Consider the following 19,993-nt stretch of genomic DNA (forward strand, 5'->3'; position numbering starts at 1 on the left):
TGGGTCGGAGACACGTGGGAAGTCCGCATTGGCAGACAGACAAGTACGACTACATAAAGCGCTCACCTTCAGAGTCCACATTCCGTAGTTACATACCTATCCTAGGAAAAACAAAGTCTTGCCATGGCGTCTGAGAAAATAGATGGATTTACGTTGGAGCAAAGGCATGGCAAAGCGCGAGTGAGGTTGGGTAGGGTTTGGCGAAGTCAAAGCGGCCGTCATAACTTCGTCGAATGGACCGTCAGCATCAGCCTCCTCTCCAACTGCCTCGCCGCCTACGTCCGCGACGACAACTCCGACATCGTCGCCACCGATTCCATGAAAAACACTGTAAGTTTTCTCCTTCACTTCTTCCTACGATCCTCTGTTTGGTTGATGATAACCCAGCAAAATTTGATGTTCTTGTTTTTTTTTTATTTTTTTTATTTTTTATTTTTTATGCTTGTGATATATTTGGTTTTCCGGAAATTGAAAAGGAGATTGTTGCTAGATAGATTTTTTTTTTTTTTTAAATTTTATTCAAAATGATTTGTTTCGATCTGTTCGGATTTTTCTGCTTTTTCTCGGCAATTAAGCTGATCAGGCCTGTTTTATTCTCGTCTGTTTTAATTTTTATGATTTGTTGAACCTTGGTAGTGGTTGGCTGTAACTGATTCATGAACTATGATTAAATTTTAAGGCTAATTTCGGTTCAGGAAAATACAAAGCAAAGAAGAAAAGAAAAAGGGGGGGGGGGGGGGGGGGGGGGGGGGTGGGAGGAGCTTCTTATTTTTTGTTCTTAAAATCAGAAACTTTTTTATGTTTTTAAAATTAGAATAGACTATGTTTTACAAAAGATATGAATTTATTTCATGAATTTAAAAATCACTTTAAGAAAATTTAAAATTTGAGACAGTAATTTTTTTTTTTATATATCTCAATATTTGTAAACAGGATTCTTATATCTTATGAAGGTTATTATTATTTTCTAATTTTAAAAATAAAAAACCGAAAATCCATATTTTGATTTCAAATATAAAATTAGTTACATTTTAAAATTAATTATAAATTCATGTATTTTCAAATTATTTAATTTTATATGTAATGAGTAAACTAAGTTTGACAAGCATATAAAAATAACTTATTTATTTTTATTTTATTTTATTTTCTTTTACTTTTCCTCTCTATTTTCTTTCCCTTGCATATGCCCTTAAATTTTCTAGTAACCAAAGATTACCTAAGGGTCTGTTTAGGCTTGGGGAAATTAATTTATGAGTTCAAGGAGTACGTTTTCCTTGACCTAGTATGAGTGAAAAGATTCTTGCAATGTTAGGCAAGTTGACTATTAGGATTAAAGAAAATGAAGGAAAACAGGGGATTTAGGATTTAAGAAAACAGAGGACTCCTTGAGTTTGTTGCTAAAGAAAATATTGAACTCTTATTCACTCTTGAAACTTATTACAAGAGAAATAGAAGCTTATAACAGAGTGTGAAACTACTTTTTTAACTCCTAGATTTGTTCTAACAAACTAACAACTCAAACTAACAATTAAGTCAACTATTTACAATTTAACCATTGTCCTTAACAATCCCCACTCAAACTCAAAGTAGCTAAGTCTTCTATTTTGAGTTTGTTTCTTAACAAAGGAAACTTTGAGTTGGAAATGGGCTTTGTCAAGACATCTATCATTTGATCTATTGAAGGAACTTGTTGAACTGACACCTTTTATAGAACTTTCTCTCTAACTAAGTATAGATCTAATTCAATATGTTTTATCTGAGCATGCAATACGGGATTTGCTGCAAGTTGTGTTGTACTCAAATTATCGCACAAGCCCATAGGTATTTTAGTTATAGCTACCCTTAACTCCTCAAGTAAAGAATTTGAGCAAGTTAATTCTATCATAATGTTTGCAAGGCTTCTATATTCAGCTTCTGTAGATGAATGAGAAATAGTGTGCTACTTCTTAGAGTACCATGGCACCAAGTTTTCACCAAGAAATACACAATAACCTGATGTAGACCTCCTATCATCTAGATCCGTGGCCCAATCAGCATCACAAAATCCCACCAACAGTTGAGATGATCTTCTAAGATGTATCTTAGTATCTTAGTATCTTCTTGACTGACTTCCAGAGAGATTCAAGTGGACTTTGCATGAATAGACACACCCTATTGACACAATAGGAGATCTTTGGTCTAGTAATGGTTACATATTGCTAGGCACCAACTACACTTCTACACAGTTGTCCTTTCTCTACAAGATCACTTCCATAAGCAGATAATTTGAGTCTGGTAGTCATTGGTGCATTGCTACTCTTGGCTTTGCAAAGTAAATCGTTGATGTACTTGGTTTGAGAGAGATGAAGTCCTTTAGTTGTATGCCTCACTTGAATGCCTAGAAAATAGTTTACTTAACCAAGATTCTTTAAGGTAAAGTTCTTATTCAATTGATTGATGATAGTTTGAACTTCTTCATTGTTGCATCCAATAACTAATATGTCATTAACATAGACTAGGACAAATACAGTATGAGTAGTAGTAATCCGAATGAACAATGATTGATTGGATCTAGTTGTGATGAATCCAAAGGCAAGGAGAGCATTACATAGTTTCTCAAACCAAGCTCTAGGTGCTTGCTTTAATCCATATAAGGATTTGTGTAATTTACATACCAAATGAGGTTGCTTAGGATCCACAAATCCAGGAGTTTGTTCCATGAACACCTTTTCCTATAAGTCTCCATTCAAAAATGTGTTGTTAATATCTAATTGCCTAAAAACCCAATTCCTTGCTAAGGCAATAGTTAATGCCACTTTGCATCCAATTGCTTTTCTCTCATTTGGTAGAGACATTAAGGACCATGTTCTGTTTCTCATAAGTGTTAAGAATTCATCTGTCATATTTGCTTTCCATTGTTCTTGTTGCAAAGCATCAGTGACTTAGCTAGGTTCTAGTGTTGTAACATAAACCTTGGGCTTGAAAATCCCATTTTTTGACTTGGTTACCATCCTGTGAGAGTTTCCACTAACTTGGACCCGTGTTGGAATAGCAGAACCAACCAAAATTTGTTCAGTAGTAGCAATAGGTTCAGTTGTCTTTTTCGAAGAAGTTGACAGATTGCAACTATTGTCAATTGGTAACATGGAAGAGATAGGACTTTGTTGACCAATATGTGCTTGAGCATGTGTTTGGGATTGATTAAGGAGATGACCAACAAAAAGGGAAGAAAATGAGAAAGTAATGGTGAAGAACCAGAAATTGATGAGACATTTGATGCTTGTGAGTCTAAAGATGTTTGTGATGAATTTGAAGAAGAGAATGAGAAGGAGTGTTCATAAAAAATAACATCTCTAGAGATAAAAATCTTGTCATTTTTGTCTAAGCATTTATAGCCTTTATGATTCAAGTTGTAACTAAGAAAAGTACATTTAGTTGATATAAAATTGAGTTTATGCCTGTTGTAAGGTCTAGTATTTGGATAACAAATACATCCAAGCACTCTGCATAGAGTAGTCCAGAGAGGAGTGAAACAAGACTTCCAAAGGAGTTTTCCAATGCAAAACTGAAGTAGGTAGCCTATTGTATAGGAAAACAGCAGCTCTAAAGGCCTCATCCCAATATTTTAAAGGCATAGGAGATTTAGCTAATAAAGTAAGACCATTTTCTACTATATGACGATGTTTTCTCTCCACAACCCTATTTTGTTCATGAGTATGGGGGCAAGAATTTCTACGAATTATACCATGAGACATTAAGAGATTAGTAAAAGCTCTATATTCTCCACCCTAGTCAGTTTGAATAGCCTTTATTTTAAAACCAAGCTACAACTCAACTTGTGTCTTGAAATTTGAGAAAGTTTGAAGAGCATCTGACTTATGCCTTAGCAAAAAGATCCAAGTGAAAGGAGAGAACTCATCTATAACGATGGTGTAATATCTATAATCACTGGATGACAACATTGGAGAGGGTCCCCATAAGTTAGAGTGAACCAATTGTAAAGGTTCTATGTATCAAACAATCTAAAAGGAAACTTACAAATTTTACCGAGGCAACAAGCAAAACAGAAAGAATGAGAATTTGAATTAGGAAAAGGTATTTTGCAATTTGTGAGTACCACTTTTACAACTTTCTCAGAAGGATTGCCTAATCTATCATGCCATAAATCATACAATGAACAAGAATGAGAGAGAATAGGTACATGTAAGGTCAGGACAAATGGTGTTGGAACTAGGACCTTTAAGGAAGACAAAGGAGGTTGCAGCTGCTTGTTGAGATCAATTTAGGTGTGGTCAAAGACATACAATCCATTTTTAAACTTTCCCTCCAATAGCACAGTTTTGGAAGTTTGATCTTTCACCAAATAGGAATGTGAGTGAATTTCAAAGAAAACATCATTATCATGGGCGAACTTCAAACACTAAGTAAATTTTTTGTTATTGTTGGGACATGTAAGAGTTGCTTAAGTGAGAATTTTAGAAGTATAAGGAGAGGAAAAGACAGACTGACCAACATGCTAAATTGATAGGCCCAAATCATTTCCAATGTGAACTTGATCTAATCCATAATATTCATCCTTAGTCATCAGGTTTGTAGCATCAAAAGTAATGGTTAGAGGCTCCTAAGTCAGGATACCAATTGGTATCATTGACAACTTTTGGTGTAGCAAACATGGCTATCATTTGGCCTCCTGCACCTTGGAATTGGCTTTGAACAAAAGATTGTTGATTCTGGAACTAAGATGGTCCTATGAAACTCTGATCAAAATGATAATAACAGTTCATCTCCACATGGCCAATCTTTCCACAAAGTTGACATTGTGGTTTGTTTTGAGACTAGAAACCTGTCCCACCAAATCGACCATTAAATTGGCCTCCATGACCTCTTCCTCAATTGGCAAATCCAAAACCTCCTCTAGCATTGTTCTGAAGATTGCCCCTTTTACCAGAAAAAGACTGATCACCAAAGGTGTTTGGACCACCAAAGTTGGAATTGTAATTTTGTGCAAAACCATTAGTGTACCTTTTTGTGCTTTGCTGAGAGTTTTGACCAGTAATGACAATATTTGTCATGTTAGGTTGTGCAGAATCTAACTCCTTTTAACTTATAAATTATAGACTCAACTCTTTTTGTAAAATTATTTGGTACTCCATAAGGCCGATTATCACTCAGCCCAATTTTAGGGTTCATGTGTGGTCCACTTATATACTATCTAAGCTAGATGGTGTTGCCAGTTTGATATGTTTCTTTTTTGAATTTTGATTGCTCTGATATTTCTTTTACCATGTGTTGCCAACAGGTTTCCTTTAAGGAAGCAGTGAATCTGATCCCTCTTACTCTGCTTTTTTTTTTCCTCTCTGTATGATGCATATTTTTTGTCCTAAAATTTATAATATACTGCAGACCATTTCAACTCATACATGTCCTTAGGTGTCATTTGGGTTGACTCTTGAAATATACCATGAAAGCCACCATCTAACTTTTTAATGTGTCATAGAATGCCTTGGGTAAGGCTCTGGATAAAGCTTAGTAGCCTCTATTTAGCTGTTTATTAGCATAAGCCTGAAGGTAACTTAAATACTGTTGCTTGGCTACACCACGATGCTGCTTTTAAACTTATGCCACTAATGTCTGAGTTGAGCTTTATGTATGAATGAGCTATATGCAAATAAAGTATGCATACTCAGTTACTGGTTTTGATAAAGCAATGTCATTCCTTGGAATAAGAATATTGATTCAGGGTAAGAGAAATTTAGGTGGCAATGCCATCTGATGTCAAGGGAAGTTTAAAGAAAATATATAGTATGAAAAATGTTGAGAATTTCTTCAAACTTTTTGATGTAATACAGCAAGAAAAGTGAGTAAAATCAATAAACATTTATCTGAAGCTAATAATGTAAATTAGCTAGAAAAATAAATGGCATTAGACATGTATGTCATATTAACCTATAAAGTATCATTTAAGTTTGAAACACTTAAATTATAAATGACATGTACCCATGAAAGAAGATTAAAATGCGTAATCTGAAAAGAGAGCCAAAAAAGGAAATAAAATGCATCATTATGAATTCACATTTTGTTTTATTCCAATTCCTGCCATCCCTTATTGTTCCTGTCAACATTGCTAATGTCTATTTTCCTTTTTAAATTTAATTTAGTTTAAATTGAATTATGATAGGTTTATGCAAAAGCAAAGGAATGTGCTCAACAACTTTCAATGGAGGAGTTTGCAATTAAACTTGCCAAGCACTTTACATCATTTTATCAGCAGGTAAATATTGTCCGAATCAAGTTGGTTAATCTTGGATTGTATTTTATTGGTATCCTAAGAGAGAGAGAGAGAGTTTTGCTTTTGTGAATTGAACTGTTGTGGTAATGCTTTTAAGAATAAATTGAAGGTGACCAGATTGTGACATACTTATCTCTATATTTTTATTTTATTATATTAATTATTTTATTTGTCTTTAAATTTTTATATGTTATTAATTATTATATATTTTTTATTTTAATAATGTTAACATTATTGAAATTTTTCTTTAATTGTAAATGCTAAATAGAGTTGTGATAAATCTTTTATTTTAGTAGGATGTTAAAAAAAAAGTTTTAAGAAATTAAATAGGAACATATTTATTACTTACCATAAATGTTGATAACTTTATGGAAAAGATATAGTTGATTTTGAGTGGACCTCTATTAGTTGAGAACATTCAAAAATTTATATTTTTAATTATTTAAATTGGAAAATTTATATGAATTGTGTTTTTTTTTTTTTTTTTAACATTAATGTAGTTTAACTTACTCTAATTTTCATGTAAATATATTTTTAAAATCTTTTTATTTTAAGTTGATAAAATTAATTTGAATTTAATTTATACATTGTTTTAAATAGATAATTATTATTATATGTTATAATTTAAAAAGAAATTGAGAAAGAGATAAGATCCAAATAACTTATATTGATGTTATTAAAAAAATATTAAAGAAATTAAAAAACAAACAAACAAACAACAGTGATAAAATCGTATTCAATCCAATCCAAACATGTCAGTCACAAATCTCACACCCGTACTTGTGTCATATTGTGTCAACATGGGTATTTTAGTTAAAATTGAAGTATTCGTATATCATAGCACCATTTTATGCATAGGGAAGTAAACCATGTTTAATCTTGCCAAAAGAGATGTGCATTATTTCTATTGTGTTGAATTCCTATGGTTGGAAAATTCATTTCTATTTGAAGTTTAATGTGAGAAATTAATATTAGTTGATTTATTTAATGATAGCGCTAGTAAAGATATTGGGTCATTTTAAACCATATGAACTTCAAAATTTAGGTATTTAATTTGATGTTAACCACTGTGTTTCCCTCCTCTCAGTTTACTTTCTACTTACTATGGTGATGAAATAATTGATGTCATTTTGGCGATGGGGACTCACAGTTGTCTTTTGAAAAGGGCTAAGGAGGGGTTTTCTCAAGTTTCAAGGTGAGGGGAGGTCAAGTGAGGGGGTGGTGCCTCATCTCATGTTTGTTCATGATACTCTTGTTTTTGTGAAGCTTGTTAGGACTACTTTGTTGCTCATATGGTTTGGAGCCATCTCACAACATAAAATAAATCTATAAATGAATGAGTTGATCTCAATTCCAAGGGTAGCTATGCGGAGGAGTTCACTTTTATATCGGATTGAAGGGTGAGGGATTTTCTGGCTACTTAGTTGGATCTCCCTTTGTGTGTTCCCTTTAAGTTGATATCATTCTAGGGTGGAGTGGAAGAGAGCTTCCTTAAAAGTTTGTCAATGTGGAAAAGACAATATTTGTTAGAAGGAGGCTCATTAGAAGCACCCTATCTAGTTTATATATCTATTTTATCCTTTTGTTTGTCATTCCTAGGAATGTAAGCTTAAGGCTTGAGAAAATTCGAACGGAACCTCCTTTGGGGAGGAGGGGCCCTTAAGGGAAAGTCTCTTTTAGTGAAGTGGTCGATCATCTACATGGAAATGAATAAAAGGAGACTTGATATTGGATGCCTTTTTTTCTTTCAAGAAGTTTCTCCTTGGTAAGTGGAGTTGGAGATATGCATCCGAAAGTGAGATTCTATAGAAACAAATAGTTGCTGAAAGTATAAGGAAGTAGGGGGTTGGTGTTCTACTGCATTGAGAGATGGTGTTTGGTTATGGAAGGCTATTAGAAGAGGTGAGATTTTTTTCAACAGTGGAGCTTTTTTTATTTTTTTTTATTTTTATTCTGTTTCTAGGATAGGGTAAGTTAAATGTTTTGGAAGGATTGATTGTTTAGGGATTTGCCTTTGAGTGTTTCCTTCCCCACCTTATATGCCATAGCTTGGTAAAAGAGGTTTGGGTGGCAGATTTATGGGAGAAGTCATGTGAGGGAGGTCATTGGAATTTTCTTTTTCCTTTCTTTTTCCCTAAATAGTTGAAAGATTGGGAACTAGATAGCATTGAGATATCTCTCTCTAGATTACAATAAAATTTAGAAAATAGGGATGAGGAGGATTGGGTGCTTGGGTAGTTCAAATCCTTCTATTGTGTCTTGGAGTTACCTCCTTTCCCAATGGATGTAATTTGGAATTCATAGGTTTTGGATGAAGTGAGGTTTTTTTGCTTGGAAGCAACTTAGGGAATCATTTTGACTCTAGATTAGTTTTAGATGAGAGCTTGAACCTTGGTAAATAGATGCTTGCACTATAAAGGGAATCGATTGATCACATTTTTCTTCATTGTGCCAAACCAAAGTTTTATGGTAGCTGCTTCTCTTTATTTGTCATGGATTAGGTGTTGCCTTCTTTGATCAAAGATACTCTTTTAGGTTGATATGAATCTTTTCTGGAGAGCAAGTGTAAGGTCTAGAGGACTTCTCCTTTGTGCATTTTTTTTACCATCTAAAGGGAGGGAAATTGGAAATTGTTTAAAAGTGAGGAACAATTGGATCAAATGCTCAAATATTTGGTCCTTAGTAATCCTTTAATGTGGGTTTGATTGTTTATAGATGAAGGTTTAATGTCTTTGGTTAATTTTGTAATTGGTTGGTGAAGACACCTAGCCTAAACCCCACTAGGCTTGTATCCTGTCTGAATCACTTTAGATGAGCTCACCCAACACCCACTAGGCAATTGAGAAAGAGTTTATCTTGGGACTACCCATGTGAGCTTGGTTGACCTCATCCACTCTTTTCTTTGTCCATACATTGAGAGGAATTGTTGAGGGCTTGAGCCATTGGCACTATGTGGTTCGCTCTTAGTGTCTTAGCATATCTTGCACAAAACCCTAACTCCTCTTAAATGGAACACCTCTGCCTAAAGTGGGATAAGAGGACCTTAACCCTATTGCAAATTGAGGTTGTATGGACACCATGGTTAGCACCTACGATGGTTGACTTGTCGCATCACCTTTGGACATCCCTTTTTATCTGCAGACCACACTGCATGTTATGTTCTGGTTGGCCAATCAAATTTCATCACCTTTGGACATCCCTTTTTATCCACTGACCACACTGCGTGTTATGCTCTGGTCAGCCAATCAAATTTCAGCACCTAACATCCCCTTGAACCATGGTTCCCACCAACCCAATCATAGCTTGTAACCACAGTTAGGTAACAAGGTATAAAAGGAAGCCCTCTACTCATTATTTGGGCTAAGAACACTCCCTGTTCCATTTCCACCTTAAGAGAGGACTCTAGCCTCCTTCAACAATGCTCAAGCCATTCATCATCTCCTTCCAACCTTCACACTACATTTTTGCTTTTGTATTCCTACACTTCCTACACTAACTTGCCCCTAGTGGAGGAAGACTAAGCAAACCCCCAACCTTCCTTTATAGTAGATGTAGCTGATTGACTTGTGCAGTTACCTCTTAGCTTGGCGAGGACATTGTTGGGCTCACCTTCAGATTCCTCCTCTAGGCACAAAATTCACTGCACCAATGGTTAGGTTCTTGTTGAGAGAGGAAGTTGTTTTTTGTGTTCTCTTTTTCGGGGTTGGCCTTTTAGCACCCTTTCTATGTATTCTGTGTAATCTGGTGTGCTGCTTTGCAAGATATTGTTCATAATATTATTTTATATGCCTATCAAAAAACAACAATTGATATCATTTTAAATTGCTTTAAAACTCATTTGACTCTAGCAACCAGTGAATTTCTTAATGAATGTTTTGCTTGTCAAATAAAACATAATGTAAGGATGCAATGAATGTTTCACATACAACAGCCCACGGATAGAACTTATTAGAATCAATCCATCTTTGGTGGGTTTATCTAGATTGGTAACTGAAATGGCATGTTATATCTAGAAGAAACCTTCATGATTGAGAAATGTAGTTGGACAGCTCATCTGAAAGGTTAAATTAAAAATTGGGCTTTTTTTAACAGAGGTGATACTTGCCTCTAATCTTCTGAACCGTGTTCAGGACTATGCATCAAAAGTTAATCTATTTGTTGAGCTTCTGGAAGAAGCTTTTTGCTAAAGTTATTTTCTTATGGATGTTTTATAAGAAAGAAGTTTCAAATGTATGAAGAATTTGTAATTCATTAACTTTGGGTTCTTCAAATTCTTGTTTTATTTATGGTCTTCAATAGTTTCAAATTATGTTGATATTTCATTTCCTTGTGAAAAATGTTATTGTACTTTGCTTTGTAGGTTACCACTGCCATAGTCACAATAGAGGAAAAACCATGGGAGCGTGCATATATAGATGGTCAACCACATGATCATGGTTAGTTTTCCAATCTTGTATGTAGAGACTAGTCCTTATATAGGGTATTAAATGAGTTCTACATAGGGACTGAATTGTAATACTTCTAGTTCTTTTCTTTTTTCATCCTTCATCTCCAAAAATCCTGTTGCAATGTTTACTTAGTTATAATTTATTTTATTTATTTCTGGAAACAAGAGAACTGTTTTAAACCAGGAAGTGATCTAAAGTATGGTGCTTTGTTGATATTGCTTGAACTTTCATTGGAACACCTGGAAAATGACAAACAATATAGCACAATGCATCAAATTAGCAAATTGAAATCTCATAGACAATTCACACTAATAACATTTGTCAATCTACATGCATATGCAATACATGAACCTTTATTATCTGTGGAGTTCTAATGTCATTATTCAATGGAAATCTCAGTTTGGTCTGCTTCTGATTTTCCAAGTTGTGATCTTAGTCCTGATATAGTAATAACATTGCTTCTGATACCCTATGAACCACTTTTCCAAGTCACTAGTCTAGCCCCAACAATGTGGCCATGACAGTTTCTTGTTATTGGTCTCCTCCCATCTTCTCAGTCTCCCTCCCTCCCTCCCTCCCTCTCTCTCTCTCTCTGCATTAAGGTGGTTCCATGTATTTAATCCCATAAAAGTTGAGTTTATATTATTAAGTCTTAACCAAGTGTTGCCTTGTGCATGGTGCCCAAGGACAATTGTTCCATATAAACCTCATCTCTTTCAGGTTAATTTATCATTCTCTTCAGAGCTTCATTATTATTTGATTAATTTATTTATTTGTTTTTATTGTTGAGGGGCCTAATAAAGAAAAATACAGCTGCCAGAATGTTTCTAGTATATGTTACTAAAAGGGGTTTGCAAGAGAATGCTCAGTTTTTTTCATGATGAGCACTCCTGCTTGCAGCTATACCCTTAACTAGGGACACTGCAAAATCCATTTGCTTGCAATATTTTTATAAGAACAACTATGATAACTATTAGTAAACGTACAGAATCCCCTGCAAAACTTTTTTATCCAAAAAAACCAAGGCTTTCTATATTTGATACCACATTTGTGTATAGAGCTACATTGTGGTACTCTGATTTGGGCAAAAAAGAAAAAATTTCCCCCATTGTTTTAATCTGAAAATTCCCCTCTAGTTATGTTAATTGTTAAGTGCTATATAGGTGCTGTTTTTGTCATGAAAACAGTTTTTTCATAATATAGCCAACAATTACTATACTCCTGATATGATATATTTTATTGAAGAAAAATCTGGCTTTATTCTTAGAAGTTGCTCTGGAACTGCTTGGTGTGATGTGGTCCCAGTCTATTATTTGATTGGCTTTGTTATAGTATATGAGCCTGTAGGGCTGGGTTGGACCATATTTTCCATGGAAATTCAAACCCAGCCCAACCTGATGATGGTTTTTTTTTTTTTTTTAAATATATATATTTTTATTTTACTGTATGACTGGGCATGGGTAATGTCCATTGCACATTGTAGCTTTTGATACAAAGATAGATACATAAATGTATGATATGTGTTGTTAGAAAAAAAATATTACATTTTTATCTTCAATAGCAAGGGATTCCATTTATAGGATAAGCCATGATTATGCTTTCTTTTTCTTTTCTTTCATTTTTTTATTTTTTTTATTTTATTAATGGTCTGCCTACATATTAGGTTTTTAGGTATTTTGTGGGGCACAATTTGATCCAAAAAAATATTTTAAAACAATCTTGATTTTTATTTGTTGTACACAATGGTCTATTTATATTTTAACAGCACAAAATATATAGCCAATTAGTATTGGATTTTATTATTTACAAATTCTATGGTTTTAGGGCTGGGCTTGGGTTCATTATTGTGTTTATAGGGTCAGGGTTGGGCTAATATGTTAGGCCCAAGTTTGAGGCCATGTTCAACATGCTTTCCGTCCATTTATGGTGCTTACCCAAACACCCCTGATTATATGGCCAATCAAAACCTGCTGGGAGCTTAGGAAGATTGGATCAAGAATAGCAATACTTTTCAAATGTAATAAGTTCAGTTTCTTGAATTGTGACACTATTTGAAATCTACCTAGTTCATAAATGGCTCACCGGGTGATGGAGATCAAGACCACTCATTTCAAGTTTATATTAGATGTAGTTGTAGAGGATGGCAATATTTGCACTTAAATTAGGATGCCTACTTCCTTGAAAATTAGGATTTTTATTCTTAATAAATTAACTTTTTAATTTAGTTCCAATTCTTATCTTTGGGATTAGAATTATGCTTCCTTTAGGAGTAGTATCTTGAATTGTTCATAAATAGGGCTGATTAAAATAATGCAGGGATTATTATCATGAGAGAAATTAAGAAATTTTGCATCTTTTTTCTCTCCTTATTTTCTCATCTAATTTCTTTCTTATCTCAATTTCTCTTCCATATAAAAAAGTGCTTTCGGTGTCCTACAACTTGGCACAATTGCAATAGGTTCCATTCTGATAAATTAATCTTTAATCCTATGATAAAAAAAGCTTCTTAATTTTTTTTGTGGTAACAGATAAAATATCTTGTTTTATGTGCTTAAAATTTAAATGATTTACTCAGCATTTACAGCTGAGCTTGTTGCAGCAGCCAATAGTTAAAACCATTTTTATAAACTTGCCTGTTTTAACATTTTAAGGTCATTTCACCATCATAATTCTATAACTCTTTAAGCTTATCTAAGTTTTGTCAATTATGATCTTTATCTTGATCCATTGTTTCGTTGAGGTAAGGCTTGTACTTTTAAACGATATTGAGCTTAGTCATTCCTCTGTTTAAGGATTTAAACGTGGATCTGAGATGCATACAACAGAAGTAATAGTGGAGAAATCTGGAGCTTTACAAGTGACTTCTGGTATTCAAGGCTTGGCTTTGTTGAAGACAACTCAGGTAAAGCTTCTCTCTTACAGCTCATTTAACTTGGCTTGGCTCCCCAGTATTATTCAACGTTTTCTTTTGCTTGAACAAGATGACCAAACCTCTCATAAGACATGGCCATTCATATATCTGCACTAAACATATGCAAAGATGATCGCACACTTCTCTCATCTGTCATTTTAACAGTTGGCTTTGTGTATTAAAAACTGCATCAATATTCTTTGAGAATAGGGAATTGCTTTGGTGCCTATGTTGTACTAACATGAGTATCAGTTTCACTTGGTGTAATTGCTGAAGCTTTGAGTAATGCAAAACTATAATTATTTATATTCCACAGTATCTGTTAAAATTAACTATCCTTGATCTTTGTCATCTATCAATCAAGAAATGCATTTATAAAGGCATGCATGTCTTCTTCTAATGGAACTCTTAGTTTATCTGATCTGTTATGGATGTAGCGTTCGTGTGATGCTATCTGATTTACCTGCTCCACACTCACTTTGGAGTTTACCTTATGAACAGGCAGGTTTTGAAGGGTTTATTAGGGACAAATACACTGCTCTGGCTGACACACGAGAAAGGATAGTCGCAACAGAGGTCACTGCATCTTGGAGGTATGTTTTCCAATTAATGACTTGATGTATAGGGATGTTATATATGGTTTAACTGAATGTATTGGCTTGGATGTTATTCAGGGTAAGGATTGTTTTATTTATATGAAGGCAAGTTTCTTAGGTAACTGTGGATGCAGGTATGCTTTTGAATCTCTCTCTGGCATCCCCTTGCAGCCATTGTACTTTACAGACAAGTACCTGGACGTGAAAAAGGTTCTGGCTGAAACCTTTTTTGGCCCTCCAAGAGGGGGAGTATACAGCCCATCTGTTCAAAGCACTCTTTACCAAATGGCAAAGACTGTGCTCAACAGGTCTCTCTCTCTCTCTCTCTCTCTTACACACACACACATGCACATCCATTTACAGATGCACATCTAATCTCTTGGGCATCATTTGATATTGATTCTTGGTTTTCATTTTGCAGGTTCCCTGATATCTCATCAATCCAATTAAAAATGCCAAATCTCCATTTCTTGCCAGTTAATATATCAAGCAAAGATAATCCAGCTATTGTGAAGGTAGAATTACTATCTACTAACACTCTTGTGTGGCTGTGTAATTATTCTGATGAGATGCATCCATTATTACATTACAAGTTGCCAAGAACAGAAAATATGTTCAAGTGGATGAGAAAACACTTCAGATAGTGTGTTTTAGGTCAAGATTTTTATCCCTATAGGAGGGAGGGAAATTCAAAAGTCAAACAAGAGACACTACTATAGTGGTGACCAAGATTTATCTGGATCTGGGCATAGTTCGCCATTAGACTTCTTGGATTACTTGTTATAGGTGTAGCAAATGGGCAGATTTAGGATGTTCCCATGGATTTTCAGAATTTTCTATGTACCTCTATGGGAGTTATTCACTCACCAACTCGACTGGAAATGCCTTAATCAACTACTTGGTATAAGTGTGATATAAGTTTTGCCTACACAAAAAAGTATGATATAGGTTGATTTGAAGTGTATAATTAAGTTCAAGTCAAGGAAGGGGTTGAGACAAAATTGGTATTATGAGAATGGAAGTTGGATACTATTTTTGGTTCTGAATTCCATATACATACTCTACTGATATACTAACCAAAATTTATTGTGTTGCTAAATGGTTCCCCTACCACCAATGCAAGTAAGCCTTCTGAGCTTGAAAATAAGGAAGAACTTTAGCTTCTTTTTTTTTTTTTTTCTTTTTTTTTTTTTTAAATTATATTTGGCAAAACAAGGAAAAAAATCATAGATGATTGGAGTTACTATAATGTGAATGTTGGGTTGATATTTGCACTAAGATACAATACTCATATAGTCTTCTGAATGGGTTTTGCAGTTTGATGATGATGTGTACTTACCAACAAGCGAGCCACATGGATCGATTGAAGCGACGGTGAGCCGCATCAGGGCAAAGATGTAGAAGCTGCTGTACCGGCATCCCTCAAAAGGGAAAGCAGCTGTTGTAAAATTTGGTTTGTTTCTAAATAAACCTGGTGCAACCTCTAAGTTACTTATGGAGGACTCGAGACATGGCCTGAAACCATAAATCTTTTGATAAATAAAATGTTGTAATATGAACGAGAATATTACTTTGGTTGATGTGACGATGTTGGAGTTTTTCATGATGAAAGATCATATCTAGATCCTCATGGTTCTTTTAGTTTTTCATCTTCCCTTATCCCAATTAGCTTCAATCTTCCTCTTTTTCAGCTTATTTGAAGCAATTAATGCCCTCATCCCAAGGCTCTTAAACCATATATATGAAGAAAGTATATGAACACCTCTTTTTCTCTTCTTTTTTTTTTCCCTTTGGCAATTTCACTATTTTCAATGCTAACCTTTTTGCTCTTATGTTTTAAAAGATTGGTTTGGGGTATCAAAATTTGATATAATCGGTAAACATAACACAAACTTAGCATGCTTTTCGCGGGTTTTAGTAGAACATAAATGGGTTTAGATTAAATCCATGTAGATCTATATAACTCATTTAATAAATAGGTAAATTGTAGGTATAACATGAATTTGACCCTATTAACCTATTTAGTAATATGTTATTAACTTAATTATATTTTTAAATTGTTTTACTTATATTTAATTTATTTTTAAATAAATAGGTTAATTGAACTATAAACAAATTTTTTTTATTTAATTCATCGAAGATCACTGAGAAAGTAGAATACAAACAGTTTCAAGGCAGAATTTTTTTTTTTAAAGAAAATTGATTTTTCCTCCAAGGTAGAATTTTTTTTAAATAAAATTAATTATTGTATAACATGGATGGTTTGATATAAAAATTTCAAAAAAAAAAAAAAAAACAAAAACAAAAAAGAAAAAGAAAAAGAAAAACCTAGTTCAACCTTTGGGTTGGAGCATTCGCCAATTTCGCCCCCCCCCCCCCCCCCCCCAATACTGGAGGGTTGTCACGGAGCTCAACAGTCTCTTCACATCTCTGTCGGTCTGTCCTTCCAAGTTCCAACTCCAAAAGTTCCCAAGGTACTCTTTCTAAATCAATCTTGTTTGGCCTCGTGTTAAGAAAATATTTAGCCATCCAAACAAACAGAAACAATCTGCATGGAGTCCAATAATAAAATTAAAATCCGCTCCCCCTCGAAACTGAAACCCATTTTCTTATGGCTCTTATCATCGCTTGTAGTTGCACTGATAGCAATTTCATTCAGCTCCACTGCAACCAAGACAAACTATTTCAAAACCCTACTACTGAAATTAACCTTCTCATCACACCACACTCGACTTCTAGGGTTTCTTTTCCCATCCCAAAACCACATACAAACCCTAACGCCTAACCCCATTTCCATCTCCCCTTACTGCGTGCTCTGGATGGCTCCCTTCCTTTCGGGTGGTGGGTACAGTTCAGAAGCCTGGTCTTACATTTTGTCTCTTCACCAACACATGAAAAACCCTAGATTTAAATTGGGTATTGAGCAGCATGGCGATCAAGAGAGCATAGAATTTTGGGAGGGTTTACCTCCGCATATTAAGAAGCTTGCTTTTGAGCTTCACAATACAGAATGTAGGATGAATGAGACTATTGTGGTATGTCATAGTGAGCCAGGTGCTTGGTACCCTCCCTTGTTCCAAACCTTTCCATGCCCACCAACTGGTTATGGCGAGTTCATGTACACGATCGGTCGGACCATGTTTGAGACGGACAGGCTCAATTCTGAACACGTAAGGCGGTGTAATCAAATGGATTTTGTTTGGGTTCCTACTGAATTTCATGTATCCACCTTTGTTAAAAGCGGGGTTGAGCCATCCAAGGTTGTGAAAATCGTTCAACCAATTGATGTGAGCTTCTTCGATCCACTTAAGCACAAGCCATTTGATCTTGCCTCCATAGGGAAATTGGTTTTGGGCAGAGCAAAGTCGCGAGAGGAGTTTGTGTTGTTGAGTGTGTTTAAGTGGGAGTATAGGAAGGGATGGGATGTGTTGCTGAGAGCATACTTGAAAGAATTCTCAATGACTGATGGGGTTGCCCTCTATCTCCTAACAAATCCCTACCACTCTGATGGAGATTTTGGTAACAAGATTGTGGAGTTTGTGGAGGATTGTGGCATAGAAAAACCTCCCAACACTTGGGCTCCAATTTATGTGATAGATACCCACATAGCTCAGGTTGATCTTCCCAGAGTGTATGCAGCGGCTGATGCATTTGTTCTTCCATCAAGAGGTGAAGGGTGGGGCCGGCCACTGGTGGAAGCCATGGCAATGTCGTTACCGGTGATTGCCACCAACTGGTCAGGGCCAACCGAGTATTTGACAGATGAAAATAGCTATCCCTTGCCTGTGGATAGAATGAGTGAAGTAATGGAAGGAGCATTCAGAGGGCATCTTTGGGCTGAACCTGGTGTGGATCAGCTTGGGGTTCTAATGAGACATGTGGTCAGCAATCCTGAGGAAGCTAGAGGCAAGGGAAGAAAGGCTAGGGAAGATATGATTAGTAGATTCTCTCCAGAGATTGTTGCAGGGATTGTTACCCATCATATACAACATATACTTGGAAATAAATGATATTGGAGTTTGGGGTTTTTGATGTTTTCTTGTCTTGGTTGGGATTCTCATGCCTAGTGTTGCTTCTGCTTTTTGCTTCTTTTGCAGTTGGAGTTAGGCTGGGCTCTGGACTCTCTAGAGAAGGATATGGTTTATGAGCAGCTTCCTCATTTATTGATTGTGTTTCTTGGGCTTTTTAATTTCTACAAAAAATTTGGAAAAAGATTCTTTCCGGCGGTTTTGGTCACATTGGAAGTTGTCTCTTAAAGAGAAACTTTCTATAATGTTCGTATCAACCACGCATTGAAAAAAAAATGAATTTATACTAAAAATATAAATGTTTGCGAAGTCGTAAGTAATAAGAGTTTCCATTTATAAGCATTGTTTTGTAATATGGAATATTCAGAAACCAAACACATCCCAAAAAAAAAATGGTATGAACTAATGGGCATGCAGCCTAAAGAGTTATTAAACTGGATGATTCCTAGTTCAACTCAAAAAGGGCTCAACTCAATTGTGCATCGACACACATCCTTCAAAATTCATGTCCATTTGGGTTGCACATAAAACATTTTATCCCTAATTGTCAATGTAGGAGAACAGGAGAAAGTGTGGATTAAGATGAAATTTGAAGTTCTATTGTAAGAACAGTGAAAGCAAGATTTAAGTATGACCACTAAGGCTTAATTCATTCTCAGGCTTGGTATTATACAAAATTTCAAAGAAGATGGCTAAAGCAAACCCATATAAATTTTGAGCCAGCTTCAGTTTTAGAGAGTAAATGCTCTAGAACAGCTTATCAAAAAGTTGACATGTTGAGATATAACTAAGATAGCATTTGTTTTTTTGGCTTAATTTTAAATAGAACTTATATTTAACTTAATACTAAATAATGCTTAATAATGTTAAGTATTACGTTGTTTTTTTTTTTAATGTTTTATTTCTATTAAGTATTAAGTTGTTTGTTTATATGTTAAAAACTAATATTTTAATGTATTAAGAAAAGTAATATATTTTAACGTATTTCTAAAAAGTTCAAAATAATAAAATTGTTATAATAAATAATTTATCTTTATCATCCTTATAAAAAATAATTAATATATTTATTTTTTTATATAATTAAAACAAAATATTTAAACTTAAAAATCTGAAAAATAATGGATTGATAAAACCTAAATCAAATTAAAGAAAAAAAAAAGAACAATTCAAGTACATATTTTCAAATATCCAAAGACATCACATTTTATGCTAATATTTAAACATTGTGTTAGCTGTATATATCTCTGTACATACCATAATTCGGTTGTTTCCTTAGGGATAATACCTTCCTAATTTAGGACTCTCAATTATATATATATATATATATATATATGTATATATATATATATGTATTATTCCTCTAATAAAGTATGGAATTGAGAAATACCTTAGTTGAGTTACATGGTATCAGAGCCATTGGCTCAAATTCTGGGTTTGTTCTTGGGTCACAGAATAAAAGTGACCTGGTAGTGTCACTACCTTCAGAGGGGGAAGCGAGGTGTCAAGATCGGCCGGTACCCAAAGTTCGGCAACCTGAAGCTGAACGCGTGAAGCTCACGCGTCCGAACTGAGAAGCAAGACACATTAACTCACGCACCGGCGCGTAGAGGAGCGTAGCAGCTTCTTTTGACCTCCGACTAGTTCCATTGGTGTCGCAATCCTGTTTTCCGGCCAAGGTGATCTCGTTCTTGGACTGTGAGATTCCGCCCTTAGGACGCGTCAACAGAGTTCCTCTTTTCCTT

General features: G+C 34.8%; 2 protein-coding genes across 2 annotated transcripts; both read left to right on the forward strand.

Moving 5' to 3' along the window:
• The first annotated feature begins 83 nt into the window (after positions 1–83).
• On the forward strand, positions 84–15,872 carry LOC117929383 (uricase-2-like). The gene is made up of 8 exons (XM_034849683.1): positions 84–330; positions 6,158–6,250; positions 10,629–10,704; positions 13,509–13,618; positions 14,129–14,220; positions 14,358–14,531; positions 14,645–14,738; positions 15,541–15,872. Exons 1-8 carry the CDS (start codon positions 124–126, stop codon positions 15,622–15,624), a joined length of 930 nt encoding a protein of 309 aa, XP_034705574.1. The 5' UTR covers positions 84–123; the 3' UTR covers positions 15,625–15,872.
• Positions 15,873–16,611: 739 nt separating this feature from the next.
• Positions 16,612–18,390, forward strand: LOC117927840. The gene has a single exon (XM_034847534.1). The coding sequence runs from the start codon at positions 16,776–16,778 to the stop codon at positions 18,231–18,233; it is 1,458 nt and encodes a 485-aa protein (XP_034703425.1). The 5' UTR covers positions 16,612–16,775; the 3' UTR covers positions 18,234–18,390.
• Positions 18,391–19,993: the final 1,603 nt, after the last annotated feature.

This window comes from Vitis riparia, chromosome 13 (genome assembly GCF_004353265.1).
Source record: "Vitis riparia cultivar Riparia Gloire de Montpellier isolate 1030 chromosome 13, EGFV_Vit.rip_1.0, whole genome shotgun sequence".
Taxonomy (NCBI): Eukaryota; Viridiplantae; Streptophyta; class Magnoliopsida; order Vitales; family Vitaceae; genus Vitis; species Vitis riparia.